Source organism: Tachypleus tridentatus, chromosome 12 (assembly GCF_004210375.1).
Source record: "Tachypleus tridentatus isolate NWPU-2018 chromosome 12, ASM421037v1, whole genome shotgun sequence".
NCBI lineage: Eukaryota > Metazoa > Arthropoda > Merostomata > Xiphosura > Limulidae > Tachypleus > Tachypleus tridentatus.
This window is the reverse complement of record NC_134836.1, coordinates 71,656,225-71,671,451: the sequence shown is the minus strand read 5'-3', so window position 1 is coordinate 71,671,451 and position 15,227 is coordinate 71,656,225. Positions and strand designations below refer to the sequence as shown.

General features: G+C 34.8%; 1 protein-coding gene across 1 annotated transcript in view; it reads right to left on the bottom strand.

The window, feature by feature from the left end:
* Positions 1 to 6,074, bottom strand: part of LOC143233577 (ubiquitin-conjugating enzyme E2-17 kDa) — a 31,304-nt gene extending 25,230 nt beyond the window's left edge. Inside the window, exon 1 of the mRNA XM_076469927.1 lies at positions 5,898 to 6,074. Coding sequence (XP_076326042.1) covers positions 5,898 to 5,921 — 24 coding nt within the window. The 5' untranslated portion in view covers positions 5,922 to 6,074. The remainder of the gene's footprint in view (positions 1 to 5,897) is intronic.
* Positions 6,075 to 15,227: the final 9,153 nt, after the last annotated feature.

The following is a 15,227-nucleotide window of genomic DNA, read 5'->3' as shown; positions in this document are numbered from 1 at the left end:
AAAAGGCTTTTCATTTGTTTTGAAAACGATTCTCTTGGAGGCACAGAGATCTGTCTGCACTCCCACTGTAGTTGTGGAATGAAGTGCAGCAGCATATGTCCGAGATGGAGTTGTGGACAGCAATTTCCGAGCCTCAGCATAACTAATGTTATGTGTCGTTTTCAAACGCTGCACCTCTTTTTCCTCCAACCATTTTGGGCAAAAAGGAAAGTAAGAGGGGTGAGAACCATTGCAGTTTACACAATGTGGGTTCATGTCACAGTCATAGGCATCGTGGTCCTTGCCTCCACAACGAGCACATGTCAGGGAACCACGACAAGATGTCTTTGAGTGGCCGAATCTCTGGCATTGGAAACATCGAAGAGGGTTTGGTATGTATGGCTGAACCCTGCAAATGAGATAACCTGCCTTGATGGTGGCAGGTGCATGTGGTGAAGTAAATGTTAAAACGAGGGTATTTGTTGGCAGTGTAACTCCATCTTTGCGAGTGGAGATACGCCTCACTGCAGAAACTCCTTAAGTGGAGAGACCAGCGAGAATCTCTGACTTGGGAACATTCTTCAAATCCCTTTCAACAATAACTCCTCATGAAGAATTCAAGGTAGCATGGGGTGTAACCTCAATAGGTATATCCCCAATTGCCTTTGAATTCAAGAGGAGTTCACTGTGTTGGGATGTGGATGTTTCAACCAATGTCACCTGATCGAAATTTCTTTACTGACTTTGGAGAGCCAGCAAGTCCCTCTAGTCCCTTTTGAATAAAAAAAGGGGACATTTGCCCTAAAGGTTTTTCCGAAAAGAGAATGTAATATAAGAAAATGAGGTACGTGTGTTACTGATATTGAAGATTGCTGTTCTGAGTATTCAAGATGTAATCGTTTACCTATTGACTGTTTTTTCACTATTTTATTTAAATTTTTGTTTGGGGGATCCATAATAAAAAAAAGGAAAATTTCGGTACCCACTGACCCCACCCACCATGGAGCCCTACAAGGGGACACACTACAAAGTCACGCAAGGACAATGCAGCAACGCCAGGGTTTCGTGAGCACTATACCCAAACACCAGCATCAGGCACAATGTCCACAACACCCGTTGAGAACTTCCAACACTGGTACTTGGTTGACTCTAGCCCAAGTGGACCAGCCGATTGACCCAAGGGGAGCCCACCCAAAGGCCGCCCGTCTACAGGAAATCGAGGCCAAAGTGGTGTGTTAGGGTTGGACCCCTCAACCACCAGGATCCTCTCCTCCCCTTCACGGGTTGCCACGCACAGCAAATACGTGGGTGGATGTTCAGATCCCAGAGAAGGTAACCAGATAGAACAACCCTTCCCTGGGAGGTCCCCTCACCACGTACAAGAATCCACACCGAGGGGCCCCAAGTCAAAGAAATAAAAGACAATTGAAGAAGGATGCAGTGCAGTCTACTCTTATACAAATCTGTGTTGTCTTAAGTATTAATGCATTCATTTGTTGCATGTATAAACAACTTCATGAACATTTTATGTAAAAAAGCAGTATAATGGTGTCTTAACTTGCCACCTTTACATTTCTAACATCTAATGACTTTTTTGTAAGAAACAAGTTATTAGCAAAGATAAACAGATTCTCTGAATACTGTAAATAAAGTAATAACAACATTACTGAACAAATACACTGCTCCTGTCATGAAATAGTTGACAGAATCTCTCGTGATATGCGACAAATATTATACATATGGTGTTACGAGTGCACTGACGAAAAGTGATAAAAATAAACGTTACTCTTGGTATTGTTGAATTACACAATCATTATTTTTATAAAATAATTTCAAACTTCATCTGTCTATTTTGGTTACCTGTTTATCTACTATACTGTATAACTTTAGTCATTTTGTCCATATTTAATCTACATATAATTTTATCTTAAAACTATATGAACATGTGTGTGTGTGTGTGTGTGTGTGTGTGTGTGTGTGTGTGTGTGTGTGTGTGTGTGTGTGTGTGTGTGCGTTTTATCCCTTCAATTTTACTGTAAAATTGGCTCAACTAATTTATATCACAATAAATAAGATATTTATATCACCAAAACAAATCCTTCATTGCACTTAATTGTCGGGTGATGTTCATCACTCACTGCATCCAAGCTTCAGGAAATCACGCTCTCCAAAAGGTGCTATTTTGCATTGAAGCATAATATCTCAAAAAATATCTTTCACTTCACTTCATAACTTTTCATATCTACACAGTAGGTAATTATTTATAACATAGTAAAAGTTTATAATTCTATCGACAGGCTATAGTGAAATATACTGCATTTAAAACTGCATCAGGGTTTTAATAATAATAGGACTTTCTCCATATTTCATCATCATCACTGGATGTTATAAGAAGTATTTACATTAATAATAGGTTAATTAAATCAAAATACCAAAGAGAGCAAATAAGAATCTAGAATAACGTTGCTTTTAACAGATTAAGAGCTATACGAAAGTAAATGAGTATTTATTCATGGGCAAGAGAAGCCTGTGTTTCTAATTAGCATAATTCCTTTAAGACACTTTGATCATCTGAACATCAAAGGAGGCCAATTTCAAGCTTGATGAGACCAAATTCTAACTGTACACTGACATATAATTTGGAAAGGTAAGAAACTGGTCATTCTCTTCACAAGATAACTTTTATACTTCCCAAAAAAATTCCCTTCCTTTTCTATTTTATTCTGTGTTGCCACATCTACAAATACAGTAGTAGTCACCTTCCACACAACAGCAGCATCATTAAGTAAAAACTTAAAATAATTGAAGCCAAACAGATTTTTGCAAGAGCATCATTCCCTTAGTAGGTTTATTACGGTAAGACAGATTAAGTGGGAGGATCACTGAGGTCAGTAAGAACATTGGGAAAAAGAGAAAAGGATGACATGATGGACACCCAAACACAAATGAAAGGCCCAGACTGACCTCAGGATTTGAGTTTGTTGGTGGAGTAACACATGCAGGGAGTGATTCCCTACCAATGAAAAGTTAGATAACTGATAGTTTCCCATGAAAAACCACAACACAAACCTTTTTATTTAATTGATTCAAGTTCATATTCCAATTTAAATTTTTAAAATTCTTTCAATTTCATTTTTTTCCCAATATTGATTCCTGAAAAAGTACCAGTTTATTGATTTGAATTCAATTCACTTTCCCATCCATGATTTTTAGAGGAATAATATTTCCTAAGATAAATTTAACAGTAGTTTAAGTCATTTTACTTCCAGTGTCTGGCACTGCTCCTCAAGTCGTACCTACACGCTCACATCAACGACAATCAAAACCTCTCAGCCGTAGTACCCTTAATTTACTACCACTATAAACTAGTCTTAGCATTGTACAATTTTATGGCTGGCTGACTAACTGAAGATGTGATAACACTTGTCAATGCTTCTTTGAAACTAAAAACTTTAACAATGAATATTAAGCAATATTCCTCAACCTGAAAGTTGCCAGATGGAAACAGTTAAATAAGATAACCATATTAATTCTGAACTTATAAATAAACCACAGTTTAAAGACTGATAAAGCATCTGTACTAGATATTTACCTAAGGGTTTTGAGGAAGGTTAAAGACAGGATATACAAGTCACACACTAATCTTTTTTCTAAGTCCTTGAAGAGTGGGCAGTTGCCATAAAATTGGAAGTCAACTAATGTAATTCACCTTTTCAAAGGAGGTGATAAAGAAAAGTATTCCATTAATTATAGATCAGTTCTACATCAGTGGTAGAAAAAGTTACTGAAAGCCTTATAAAAGATCCCTTTCAAAGTCATTTAAAAAAAACTTTAAAACTGTTACACAGTCACCATGTTCTCATGAGGAGCAAGTCTTGTCTTAGAAATTTTTTGACATTCTTTAAAGAGGTTAATGTTTATGTAGATGAGTGTAAATTTGGTGTACCTGGATTTTCAGAAAGCATTTGACAAGATCCCACTTAAAAGGGTTATTAAAGAGTTCTCTGTAGATGCTGGGAATGGGTTAGCTCATTGAATAGAAAACTGGTTAGAGGAAAAAAAAAGCAGAGTTCAGACAAACTGGATTAATTTCACAAGTGCAGCAGCTCAGGGGTTAGTGTTAAAACATTTGCTCTTTGCAATTTACCTTAAAAGTATAGTTGAAGAAATGGTCAATATATTATTTAAATTTCCTGATGACCTTGCTGTCTGTGCAATGGACACTACTCTTTTATAAAATGATTTTAATTACTTCAGAGTTTGGCAAATAAATGGCACACAGCTTTTAATTATAATGAATATAAAGTAATACATGCCATATATTACAATTATATCAGTGATTTTGAAGGGAATAGCCTAAGCAGGGTTATGGAAGAAAAATACTGTAGTGTTCCTATTGGTCAGGATATTAAATCATCCAAGCAATATACTGTTACTAATGGCAAATAAGATTTTAGGTTATATCTACAGAAAGACTGAATGTGTCTACAGTGGCTATGTCATTTTATAAGTCATTTATTAGATCAAACTTAAAGTAGTGTGTACAATCTTGGGCTCCTTACCTTACAGAGAACACTAAACTGTTGGAAAGGGCTCAGATGTTTGTAACTAGAATGATACCTAAGATGGAAAGGTTATTATACAAGGATAGGATAAGATCTCTCAACTAGTTTTATCTTGATAAAAGAATTAAAAGAAATGAGTTATTTACATTTATTAAGGGAACAAATAGTGTTGATGTATTATTTTTTTTCATATTTAATGTAAGAATAGTAAATGTAGGAGATACAAATACATTTTGAAAAGGAAAAGTCATTTTCAGCTGAAATAGTTTTATTTTAGCTATCAGGGTGGCTTATGGATCACATGCCCTTCATATGCAGTGGATACAGTTAATTTAAGGGATAGCTAAATGAAAATTCGAATGATAAGGGCTGGCTTTGAGTTTTTTTGTTTGAGGGAAGATGGAGTAGTAGTTTCACAGATAGGACAACCTTAACAGATAAAAGCTCCATTGTTGTCCTTTAACGTAACATAAATAGTTAGTATGTTAAAAGCTGAAAACAAATGACTATTTCATAATTAGCTAAAAGCAAAATATTGCCTCATTGTTCACTGCTTATCATATTTATATGCTACTCTTGTTCTATTAGAACCCTGATGTTAAAAGTAGAGCTTTCTAAGTATTCTATTCTCACTTAAACCAACTTACTTGTTTTCAACACTGTATGAACTCCAGCTAACATTCAGTTAAAATGCTGAAATGTAGCTCTACAACAGTAATCTACTAGTAATAAAACTGGTATTACCACTGGTAAAGCATTACAAGTCATTCATACTAATAGTAACAGCTATTATTATAATATTAATCAGAAGAATGTATCTCAGTTTGCACAGACCATAAAACAAATTAAAAATGATAAAATTGTTAGGCTTAACATATTTAAACAATAAGAACATGAATCACTATCTTATTTTTATCCATATCATATATGTGAAATATTGAGCTGTTAGTGTTACAGTCACAGAAAAGAAAACAAAAAAGACGTTAAGCCCCAAGTCCAGCCCTCTTCTATACACTATATCTGTAATAATATATTAGTAATTTATTACAAACCTTTAAGCAATATCATACATTAATACTATTACAAATAATCATAAATACATAACTTATTAAGGTTAATATTTTACTACCATTATTTCAACATTAAAACCTTTTTAGCTCTAACTCTCATTTTCTGAAATTAAAAGTAACTCCGATTCAAAATTCTAATAGTAATACTGAGGAGTGGGAAGACCCCTAAGCCTATTTACCAAATAAGAACCAACACTGAACGACTGATAAGTTTAGAATAAGAAAGCCACATTTAACACAAATACAAGTTCATAAAACTTCGTTACACTGCTTTAAATGTTACCTTATTAATCCGTTTTAATGCCATCTGCTAAATGAAAATTTTATATTTCTCACGATTAACCACCAAACACTTCCACCGCCCTCAAACCCCTCCTTTCCACTTATAGACAAAATTCGAAGACCTGTTTCCTAACATTATGACCGTAGGTTCAGGCGGATGAATACATGTCGTCATCAGATTATTCTACTAAAATGATTAATGCTGTAAAATAACCACGTGAGGAAGACTTGTTGTTAATGCATAGCGTCTTTAGGTAATAATACTAACGCTCTTTTTACAATAGATGAAAGAGTTATACAAAAAATGTGAGAATTTAAAAACACTTCTCCTTATTTATATTTATTTTACTACGGGTTTTTTCTCTTTAGGAACTCATTGTTACTAGAGGGCGATGTACCAATATTTAGGTTTATTTTACAAATATGTTTTTCAGTGTAAACTACAGAACAGGCCAACTGCGTTAGGATTGCCGAAAGTATCGAACCCATATTTGTAACGTTGTAAACCCTCAAGTTATCATTGAGTATTAAAGATCCAATGTATTATTCTGGTTTCGAATAATATGGTGCATATAACTAAAATGAGAAACAAAATATAGGTCTAAAATTTATCACACACACACACATATAATTTGTCATAACCAAAAACAAGCAGAAATAAAAATATATAAACGCTGGATCAGTTGAAAGGATCTCATGATACAGGCTATAATGTGTCACATAAAATTATCCTGGGTTTTAGAGATGACTGAAGAAGTAGGACCCACATTGAGGTGGGAATACACCGTCTATCAACCTTAACCTCCGTTCGTCAGTCTCAGATGAAGAATAAAACAAAGGAATAGCAATAGAAATTAAAATAATAGAAATATAAATTAGTAGAGCGAGATGTGGATACTCACAACGTCTTACACCAGTATCACTCTTCACTGCCTGCAGACAGTTGTGGAAAGGTGAATGTTCTCCAAATTAAAGAAAAATAAAAAAAATAATAAAAAATAAAAATAAGGTTCTACCATTTGGGGGTAAGTAAGTTAAATAAATTTATTTCTTGAAGTTGATAGTCTAGTAAACGAATTATACCAGTATGAAGAGTCCCATCCAGTTATCTAAGCTGATGAGTACTCCAACTATCAATTTTTATACTCTAAACAAGTGAACACCATGAAATTAGCCGAAATAATAGCTGGTCAAAAGTTTAACACCATAGTGAAACGAACGTTAATCGGTAAACACATAAATAAATTTGGTCATTTGTGTTCAAGCATTAGCGTTGTCAACATTTCTCACTGACATCTCCTATGTTACATTGGGTAAAAAACATGGCAAAGGCTAAAAAGTTGATAGAGTTTGAATGTGGCAGAACTGTCGAGCTACAAAAGCAAGGTTCCTCTCAACATATCGTCGCTGGTGAGATTGGGCGTAGTAAAACTGCTGTTTCAAATTTCTTAAAAGACTCTGAGGGATACGGAACGAGAAAATTTCGCCAGCGTTGAGCAGGAGGATTCGACGAGTTGTCCGGAACGACACCAGCCGATCGTCGAACCAGATTAAGGCCCTTTCGGGCGAAGAATGTAGCTCAAGAATAATAAGACGGCATCTACGAGAGAAAGGCTTTAAAAACTGTAAACGTCTTTAAAGGCTACGCCTTCTTCCACACCACGAAACAGCTCGGTTAAACGTTGCTGAGAAGCACCAAATGTGGGACGTAGAAAAGTGGACGAAGGTTTTGATCTCTGATGAGAAAAAATTTAACCTGGATGGTCCAGATGGCTTCCAACGTTACTGGCATGATAAGGATATCCCACTGGAGACATTTTCTACACGACACAGTGGAGGAGGTTCCATCAAGATCTGGGGTGCTTTCTCCTTCCATGGAACAATGGAGCTTCAGGTTATACAGGGGCGTCAAACAGCAGCTGTCTACATTGGCACGTTGGAGAGAGCATCGTTATTGACTGAAGGCCCTCGCTTGTGTGGAAATGACTGGATTTTTCAGCAGGACAACGCTGCAATCCACAATGCCCGCAGGACAAAGGACTTTTTCACGGCGAATAACGTGATTCTTTTGGACCATCCTTTTCTTCAGTCTTACACTGCAAAATTAGGGACGGCTAACGCAGGTTGCCCTCAAGTGGCTTTTCGCTAAATTAAAAAACAAACAGATAACGATGCTAATTGTTGTTCGTTTACTTTTACAGCCTAAAATACAAATTTCGGATTACGGTCGAAAACACCAATAACAGTGAAAATGTAAACCAAATGAGTCGATGTATTCTAATAATTTTGACTTTTTATGGTATTTTATACTGTGTTTAATAGTGACTGCATTATTTAGTAGTTTAATTTTTAGATTTAATCTACGTAATTAGATTATTTTTGTTATTTATAAATAATTTTGCAACTATTACTTTCTTATCTACTATGATTGTTTTAATTACGTTAGTAATTTTTCACGTTTCAGTCAGTGCGTGGTCAGTATTCAACAACAGGTTTTTAATCAGCAACAATAATGTTATTATTACATTATGTAACACAAATTTTGTCCCTGGATAATATGTGTTATTTCTTAATTGCTTATGTTGTAAAAGTACAGAAAGTGGCCATTATTCCCTTGAAAATTTGCTTTTGTGACCTGCACAATGAAATATAAAATGAACCTATTTTCTATGTAAAAACGGGCAAATTTGCACATTTTCATTTACATAAGGTCTGAATAAAACAACATATAAATCAAGATTTACATGTATTTATACTAAAATTGAAAAGTGTCGGTGACGCTTCCTCTAACTTATAACTTGCACACTTTCATCTAACAAATCCCACTCCTTGAGCCTAGATGTCAAAAGCTCGGCATTCGACTTTGTTAGACCAAGATCTCTGATCGAGTCATTGAGGTTCTTTGGTTAGAGTAGTATGGATTTCTCTAACCAGCTGCACCTTTGAAATTGTAATCTGGATCTTCAACGTCTACCTCTTCTGATTTGTTGCTCTCTTCTGGTGGAGCGGGTACAGGGAGTTCAGGGCAGTGTGGCACTGGGGCGATGGATGATGGAAGGTACGGAAACACGGTATGAAATGCATTCTTGCCAGCCCGACATTTGGAAGGGTCCACCATGCAGAAGTAGCAATTGCTTGAGTGGTCAGTGGGTTTACGCCAAATTCTTGGAATAGTGAACTTCATGACTCTCTTTTTCCCTCTGTATCATCCTGCAAAAGAGCAAAATAAAATTGTTATTATGAAGAATAAATTTATTTCATCCACAACTAATGTGTAAAACGTTCATGCATAATATTTTATGTGATTTTTTTTTTCTATATTATTGGTAGGCCTGGCATGGCCGAGCGCGTAAGGCGTGCAACTCGTAATCCGAGGGTCGCGGGTTCGCGCCCGCGTCGCGCTAAACATGCTCGCTCTCCCAGCCGTGTGGGTGTATAATGTTACGGTCAATCCCACTATTTGTTGGTAAAAGAGTAGCCCAAGACTTGGCGGTGGGTGGTGATGACTAGCTGCCTTCCCTCTAGTCTTACACTGCTAAATTAGGGACGGCTAGCACAGATAGCCCTCGAGTAGCTTTGTGCGAAATTCCAAAAACAAACAAAACTATATTATTGGAAATTAAAAAAATATATTTAAATTTTAAAAGGTCAAATATTTACATAATATAAAATCTTACTTTTAAAGCAAGCAAAAATTGTCCATCTTACCTTCTATAGTTTCTTTGCAGTGTTCACAGGTAAAATAAGGTTCCCAGGGTTTGTCTTGATCTCCGACAGGCATACTGAAATATACCTTGTAGGCTTCACACATTTTAACAGATGCTGTCACAGACTACATTTCTGCTCTTGTCTTGATAAATTGGCCACATGCATAGCAGAATGCGTCTGGAGAATGCTTGCAGCTTCTTGATGCCATTTCTGATAAGATCAGATAGGTCTATGTGTTTACTTAGGCAGCTAGAACTAAACTGAAGTGGTGAGCCCCTGTACATATATTACTATGTAAAGTTTTAGAAAATTCTCGTAAGTTCTACAACAATCTAGAAAATTATTGTAAGTTCGAAAAAAATTTTTATCAGCTACTCAGCACTGAATCTACCTGGAATGTTCTGGAAAATGGGCAAATTTGAAAATTTCATTACCCAAGTCACAAAAGCAAAGTTTGAAGAAAAAAATGTCTTTTTCATTTACTTTAGGCATAAGCAGGAACAAGAAAAAGTAAAAAAAAAAAAATGTTACATAGTATCATGGAGCCTGCGATATACTCGTATACGTCCAAGACTAGATAATATTTTTATAACTGGGCTGTATTTTTAAAGCCTAACAATAAATAAACCAATAAAAAACTACAGATATAATGAAGAAAGTTTCAGATTTAACCAATAACAATTATAAAATGCTTGTTTGAATTTCGCGCAAAGCTACACAAGAGCTATCTGCGCTAGCCATCCCTAATTTAGCAGTGTAAGGCTAGAGGGCTGGGTTTGTGTGTGTTTTTTTATAGCAAAGCCACATCGGGCTATCTTCTGAGTCTATAGAGGAGAATCAAACTTCTGGTTTTAACGTTGCAAATCCGTAGAATTACCGCTGCGGGGACAAAACTAGAGGGAAGGCAGCTAGTCATCACCACCCACCGCCAACTCTTGGGCTAATCTTTTACCAACGAATATTAAGGATTGACTGTCACATTATAATGCTACCACGGTTGAAAGGTGAGTATGTATGGTGTGATGGTGATTCGAATCTGTGATCCTCAGGTTACGAGTCAAGCGCCCTAACCACCTGGCCATGCGTGGCCAAAAGTTATAAAAGAAGGTAAGTTTCAAATATAAAACAAAAAACGAAACAAGTTGTTTGTTCTTCTTTACTGAATATCTCATGAGTGTTGCAACAGAAAAGAAAGGCACTTTCATTGATCACTATGTATACAAGGAAACACTTTAATAAACTAAACTCTGTGATGCAATGTTGTGGTGATAGCTGATTTTAATATAAAATTTTCAATAAAATCCTTTCCCTCACTGATAGTGAACATTACTGAATGTCAAGTTTAAGTATATTGTTATAGAACTGTCAGACAATTCCCGAAAAAAGGCCACAGTAACTAGCAGTTATACAAATAATAATAATATTTCATATAATAACCATAATATATATTAAACATAAAACATAAACAAAACATTTCTAACACCCTAATGCTTAGAATATGGCAAAGGATCACAGTCTACTGGCCCGGCATGGTCAGGTGGGTTAAGGCGTTCGACTCGTAATCCGAGGGTCATGGGTTTGAATCCCTGTCGCACCAAACATGCTCGCCCTTTCAGCCTCGGGGGCGTTATAATGTGACAGTCAATCCCAGTATTCGATGGTAAAAGAGTAGCCCAAGAGTTGGCGGTGGGTGGTGATGACTAGCTGACTTCCCTCTAGTCTTACACTGCAAAATTAGGGACGGCTAGCGCAAATAGCCGTCATGCAGTTTTAAGTGAAATTCAAAAAAACAAAACAAAATACAGTCTCCTTTAATTTAGGCTAGCAAAATCGGCTGACTGCATAGAAAAAGAATGAATAAAAATCGTTAGCAGCAAAACATTGGGGTGAGAGATCAAATTATACTCGGACTCTCAGTTTAGCTATTAGGGGTAGTGCCCTTCCCTGTTTCGATATCTGTGTAGACAAGAAGCAAAAATAAGTATCTTTGACCATCTTCTTCAGATGATACCAGAATTATACTTCAAGACAAAATTAAAATTTATACGAGTTTCTTGAGCATTAGTTATAGGAATTTACAGGGAGGATATCACATGAATCATAGGTTAAAGAATTATACAATTTGGAAATTGTTTTAACAAAATAAACAAACGTGTTTTTCTTATAGCAAAACCACATTGGACTATCTGTTGAGTCCACCGCGGGAAATCGAACCGCTGATTTTAGCGTTGTAAATCCGTAGACATACCGCTGTACTAGCGGGGCCCAACAAAGTAAACACATACGAAAAAACAAAGTTAACATGGGATAGCAAAATCTGTACAACGATACATTTTGACAAATCAAAGAAGTAAACTCAGGACTCACAAAATTCAAACTGTTACATCATCAGGTGATACACAAGTATAGATAAATACAGGAAACTATTATCACGCATACATGTACAGCTCCAGGCTCGGCCCCACTGAAAATTTGAGGAAACAAGGACCGTCATATAAAGTATTATTTCAATCATTAAGATTTCATCTGTTTGTTATCTTTATTATTAATACAGATAATTCTTTATTCATTATTAACGTAACTTTTTGTCAGATAATCAAGTTTGTGCAAGGAAATGTTTCAAAACGAAATTATATACGCTTTGTGCTTCCATCTAGTTACATAAAATAAAACTATTATGAAATGTGGAAAAAATAATGTTTAAACTGAACTCACTACTAAGTAATAGTTTCCTTTATATGTAGTAGAAAAACAAAATAATATTACAATATTATATATGTTCTATATAAATTAAACTGGTATATTCTATTTGAGAACAATATTTTCAATTACTATTTTCAAAAGATACAGTACAGAAAACATATGCTCATATCGTACTAGGGAAACACAATTTTAGAGATTGTGAATAAAAATGTTTGTTTTAAATGGTATAAGAAGGAATAGGTTTTTAAAGTAAGATTAACCTTTTAATAACTTTCTTATTTTTTCTTGAAGATATGAAGCTAATGAATCATATGTTGACATAGTTTATAGAAAGAGATATGTGTGTGTGTGTGTGTGTATAGCATTAATGGCTGTCAACAAACCTTGAAAAGTACATTAAACAAAACAACACAACTATGATATTAATTATGTATATAGAAAAGTGAGTGAGGAATCTAGAATTATTCACGAATAATTTTTTCGGAGAGAGGGGCTATTTTGAAACTATGATTTAATCAGCTGTATTCCAAGAATCAGCCAGATTTTAATATCCACTAATTGGCTCTGTTGTTGGAATCATTATTTATATTTCTGTTAATCTACATTTGAACAGTTTAAAATGAGCAGACAGTTTATATTATATGATTAGTTATTGAGTTAAATAAAGAAGCAGAATCCACGTGCACATATATATATATATATTGTTACTTTGGTACTTTACATGGAGTTTAAAGGTACATTAATTTTACTAATTTCAAATATTTAAGGTATAGCTATGTTTATAGGTATAATAGTCTTTAAAAATATGATACTGTTTGCAAGTGCAGAATTTGTAGTTGGTATACTTCTGATTACAAGTTTCTAATTTATTATGGATATGACACTGTAGATATATCGTGTTTATAGGTACAACCTTACTCTAATAGATGTTGAATGTATATATTTATGTGACCAAAAGTACAGAGAAGTCTTAAAACGCTAATAAATCGATATGCTGATGTTTAAATATTTTTCTTTGTTCTTAGAGTGTGTTTCTGTTATTATTGTTAATGTTTATATTTATGACTATATTTACAATGTAGATGTGTCATTTCTCATTATATTTGATTTTAGTTTTATCTTTTCTCTGTAATGATAGATATTTTAGTGCAAAAATATGAGCAATAAACAACAAAAACTTTTAAATTCTGAAGTTTAGTTGTGTATAAAGTATTTCTGTATAAAATACGTATCATATGGCCTACACATTGTATTGAAGTACGTTCAGCTTGAATATACTTGATAACAAGTTAAAATATAGATCTTTTGTCAATATTCATTTCAGGTATTGTAATTATATATCTTTCCTACACTTATATCAACTGATCAGTGAATATCAAAGATATCTATAATAAATTAACTGTAACATTTCAAGACCGATAACAACACACCAGTACCTCCACTGTCCAACTTGCAAAGCAAGCCAGTATAACACTGAGATAAGTCGTAAATCGGGTAATACGTCGTCTTAATGTCAGTTTTGTAATATTTAAAACAGCTTATCTGTTGGATAATAACCCCAAATAATAGTAATAATGTTATATACGCTTAAAATCATATATCAACATAGAATCATCGTGAAAGATAAAAGGGAAATTCATAACACTACACATACACATCTCTGTTCGAAGTTTAATCGACGGTAAGCTTTTGGCACCATCGAATTATATCCAAAATCCACCATCTTTCATTTTCCCTATCGTACCTCTTGTTGTTGTTAATACGGGTTTTATGAATGATTCAAACCTTTAGACAGTTTTGTGAAATTTTTCGTCAGTTTTCCTGATACATGATTCTTGATTTTCAAAACAGATTTTATGATTCAAATGGTTGGATCTGTAATTTAGGCCTAAACATTTGAATAATACGTAACGATTTAAAATAATTATTCAGTCAGTTACATCTCCAGAAATTTTTGCTATTGCTGACTCGTTGTATAACTTCTTTTTTCATATGTTTCTTATGATTGCTTATCAAATTATTTACACACGATTTGTTCAGAAAAAAACGTGTATTTCTCTGCAAATTAGAGTAACTATAACACCAAATAAATTTTAAACAGGATCCTTAAAATACATTTCGGTTTTCCAATATCGTAACTTGATCACTAAATCTAAAGATATTTATGGAAAATTATCCATGTAATAAGACTAGCTGATTTTAAAACGAACAAAAGTTATCTTGTCTATCATGCAATTAGTTAGTTAGTTAGTTATCACCATTAGATTCCATCTAGGAACATAGGGCCGTTATGTAGGGCCGCAATCGCTTGCGGATTCTTCAACAAGTATTTAAGTGAGTAGGTTGTTAGCCCACTGCACCAAGCCGTCCCTAATTTAGCAGTGCAAGACCAGAGGGAAGACAGCTAGTCATCACCACGCACCGCCAACTCTTGGGCTACTCTTTTACCGACGAATAGTGGGATTAACCATAACATTATAACGCCCCTACGGCTGGGAGGGCGAGCATGTTTGGCGCGACGCGGGCGCGAACCCGCGATCCTCGGATTACGAGTCGCACACCTTACGCGGTTGGCCATGCCAGGCCCTATTAGGCACTGGAGAATCGAAATATGTAGAATAATGTACAACACAGGTTAGTACACCTCTATGAACACCCCAATACTATTGCCAAGTTTAGGCCTGTTAGCTAAAAAACTGTGGAGCGGAGTCACCCAGAAAAAACAACAACAACTAACATACAACGTTAATTAAAATAGGATCCCATAATAATTAACTAGGAAAGAAAATTATACACAATGTAAAGTTGTCTATTGATTGTGCCACTAATTACGTTATAAAAATACAAATGATATCAAAAATTACATATTTAAATAAGTTGTGTACGAAAATAACAATGTCCTGGAATGGTTTGAAAATTA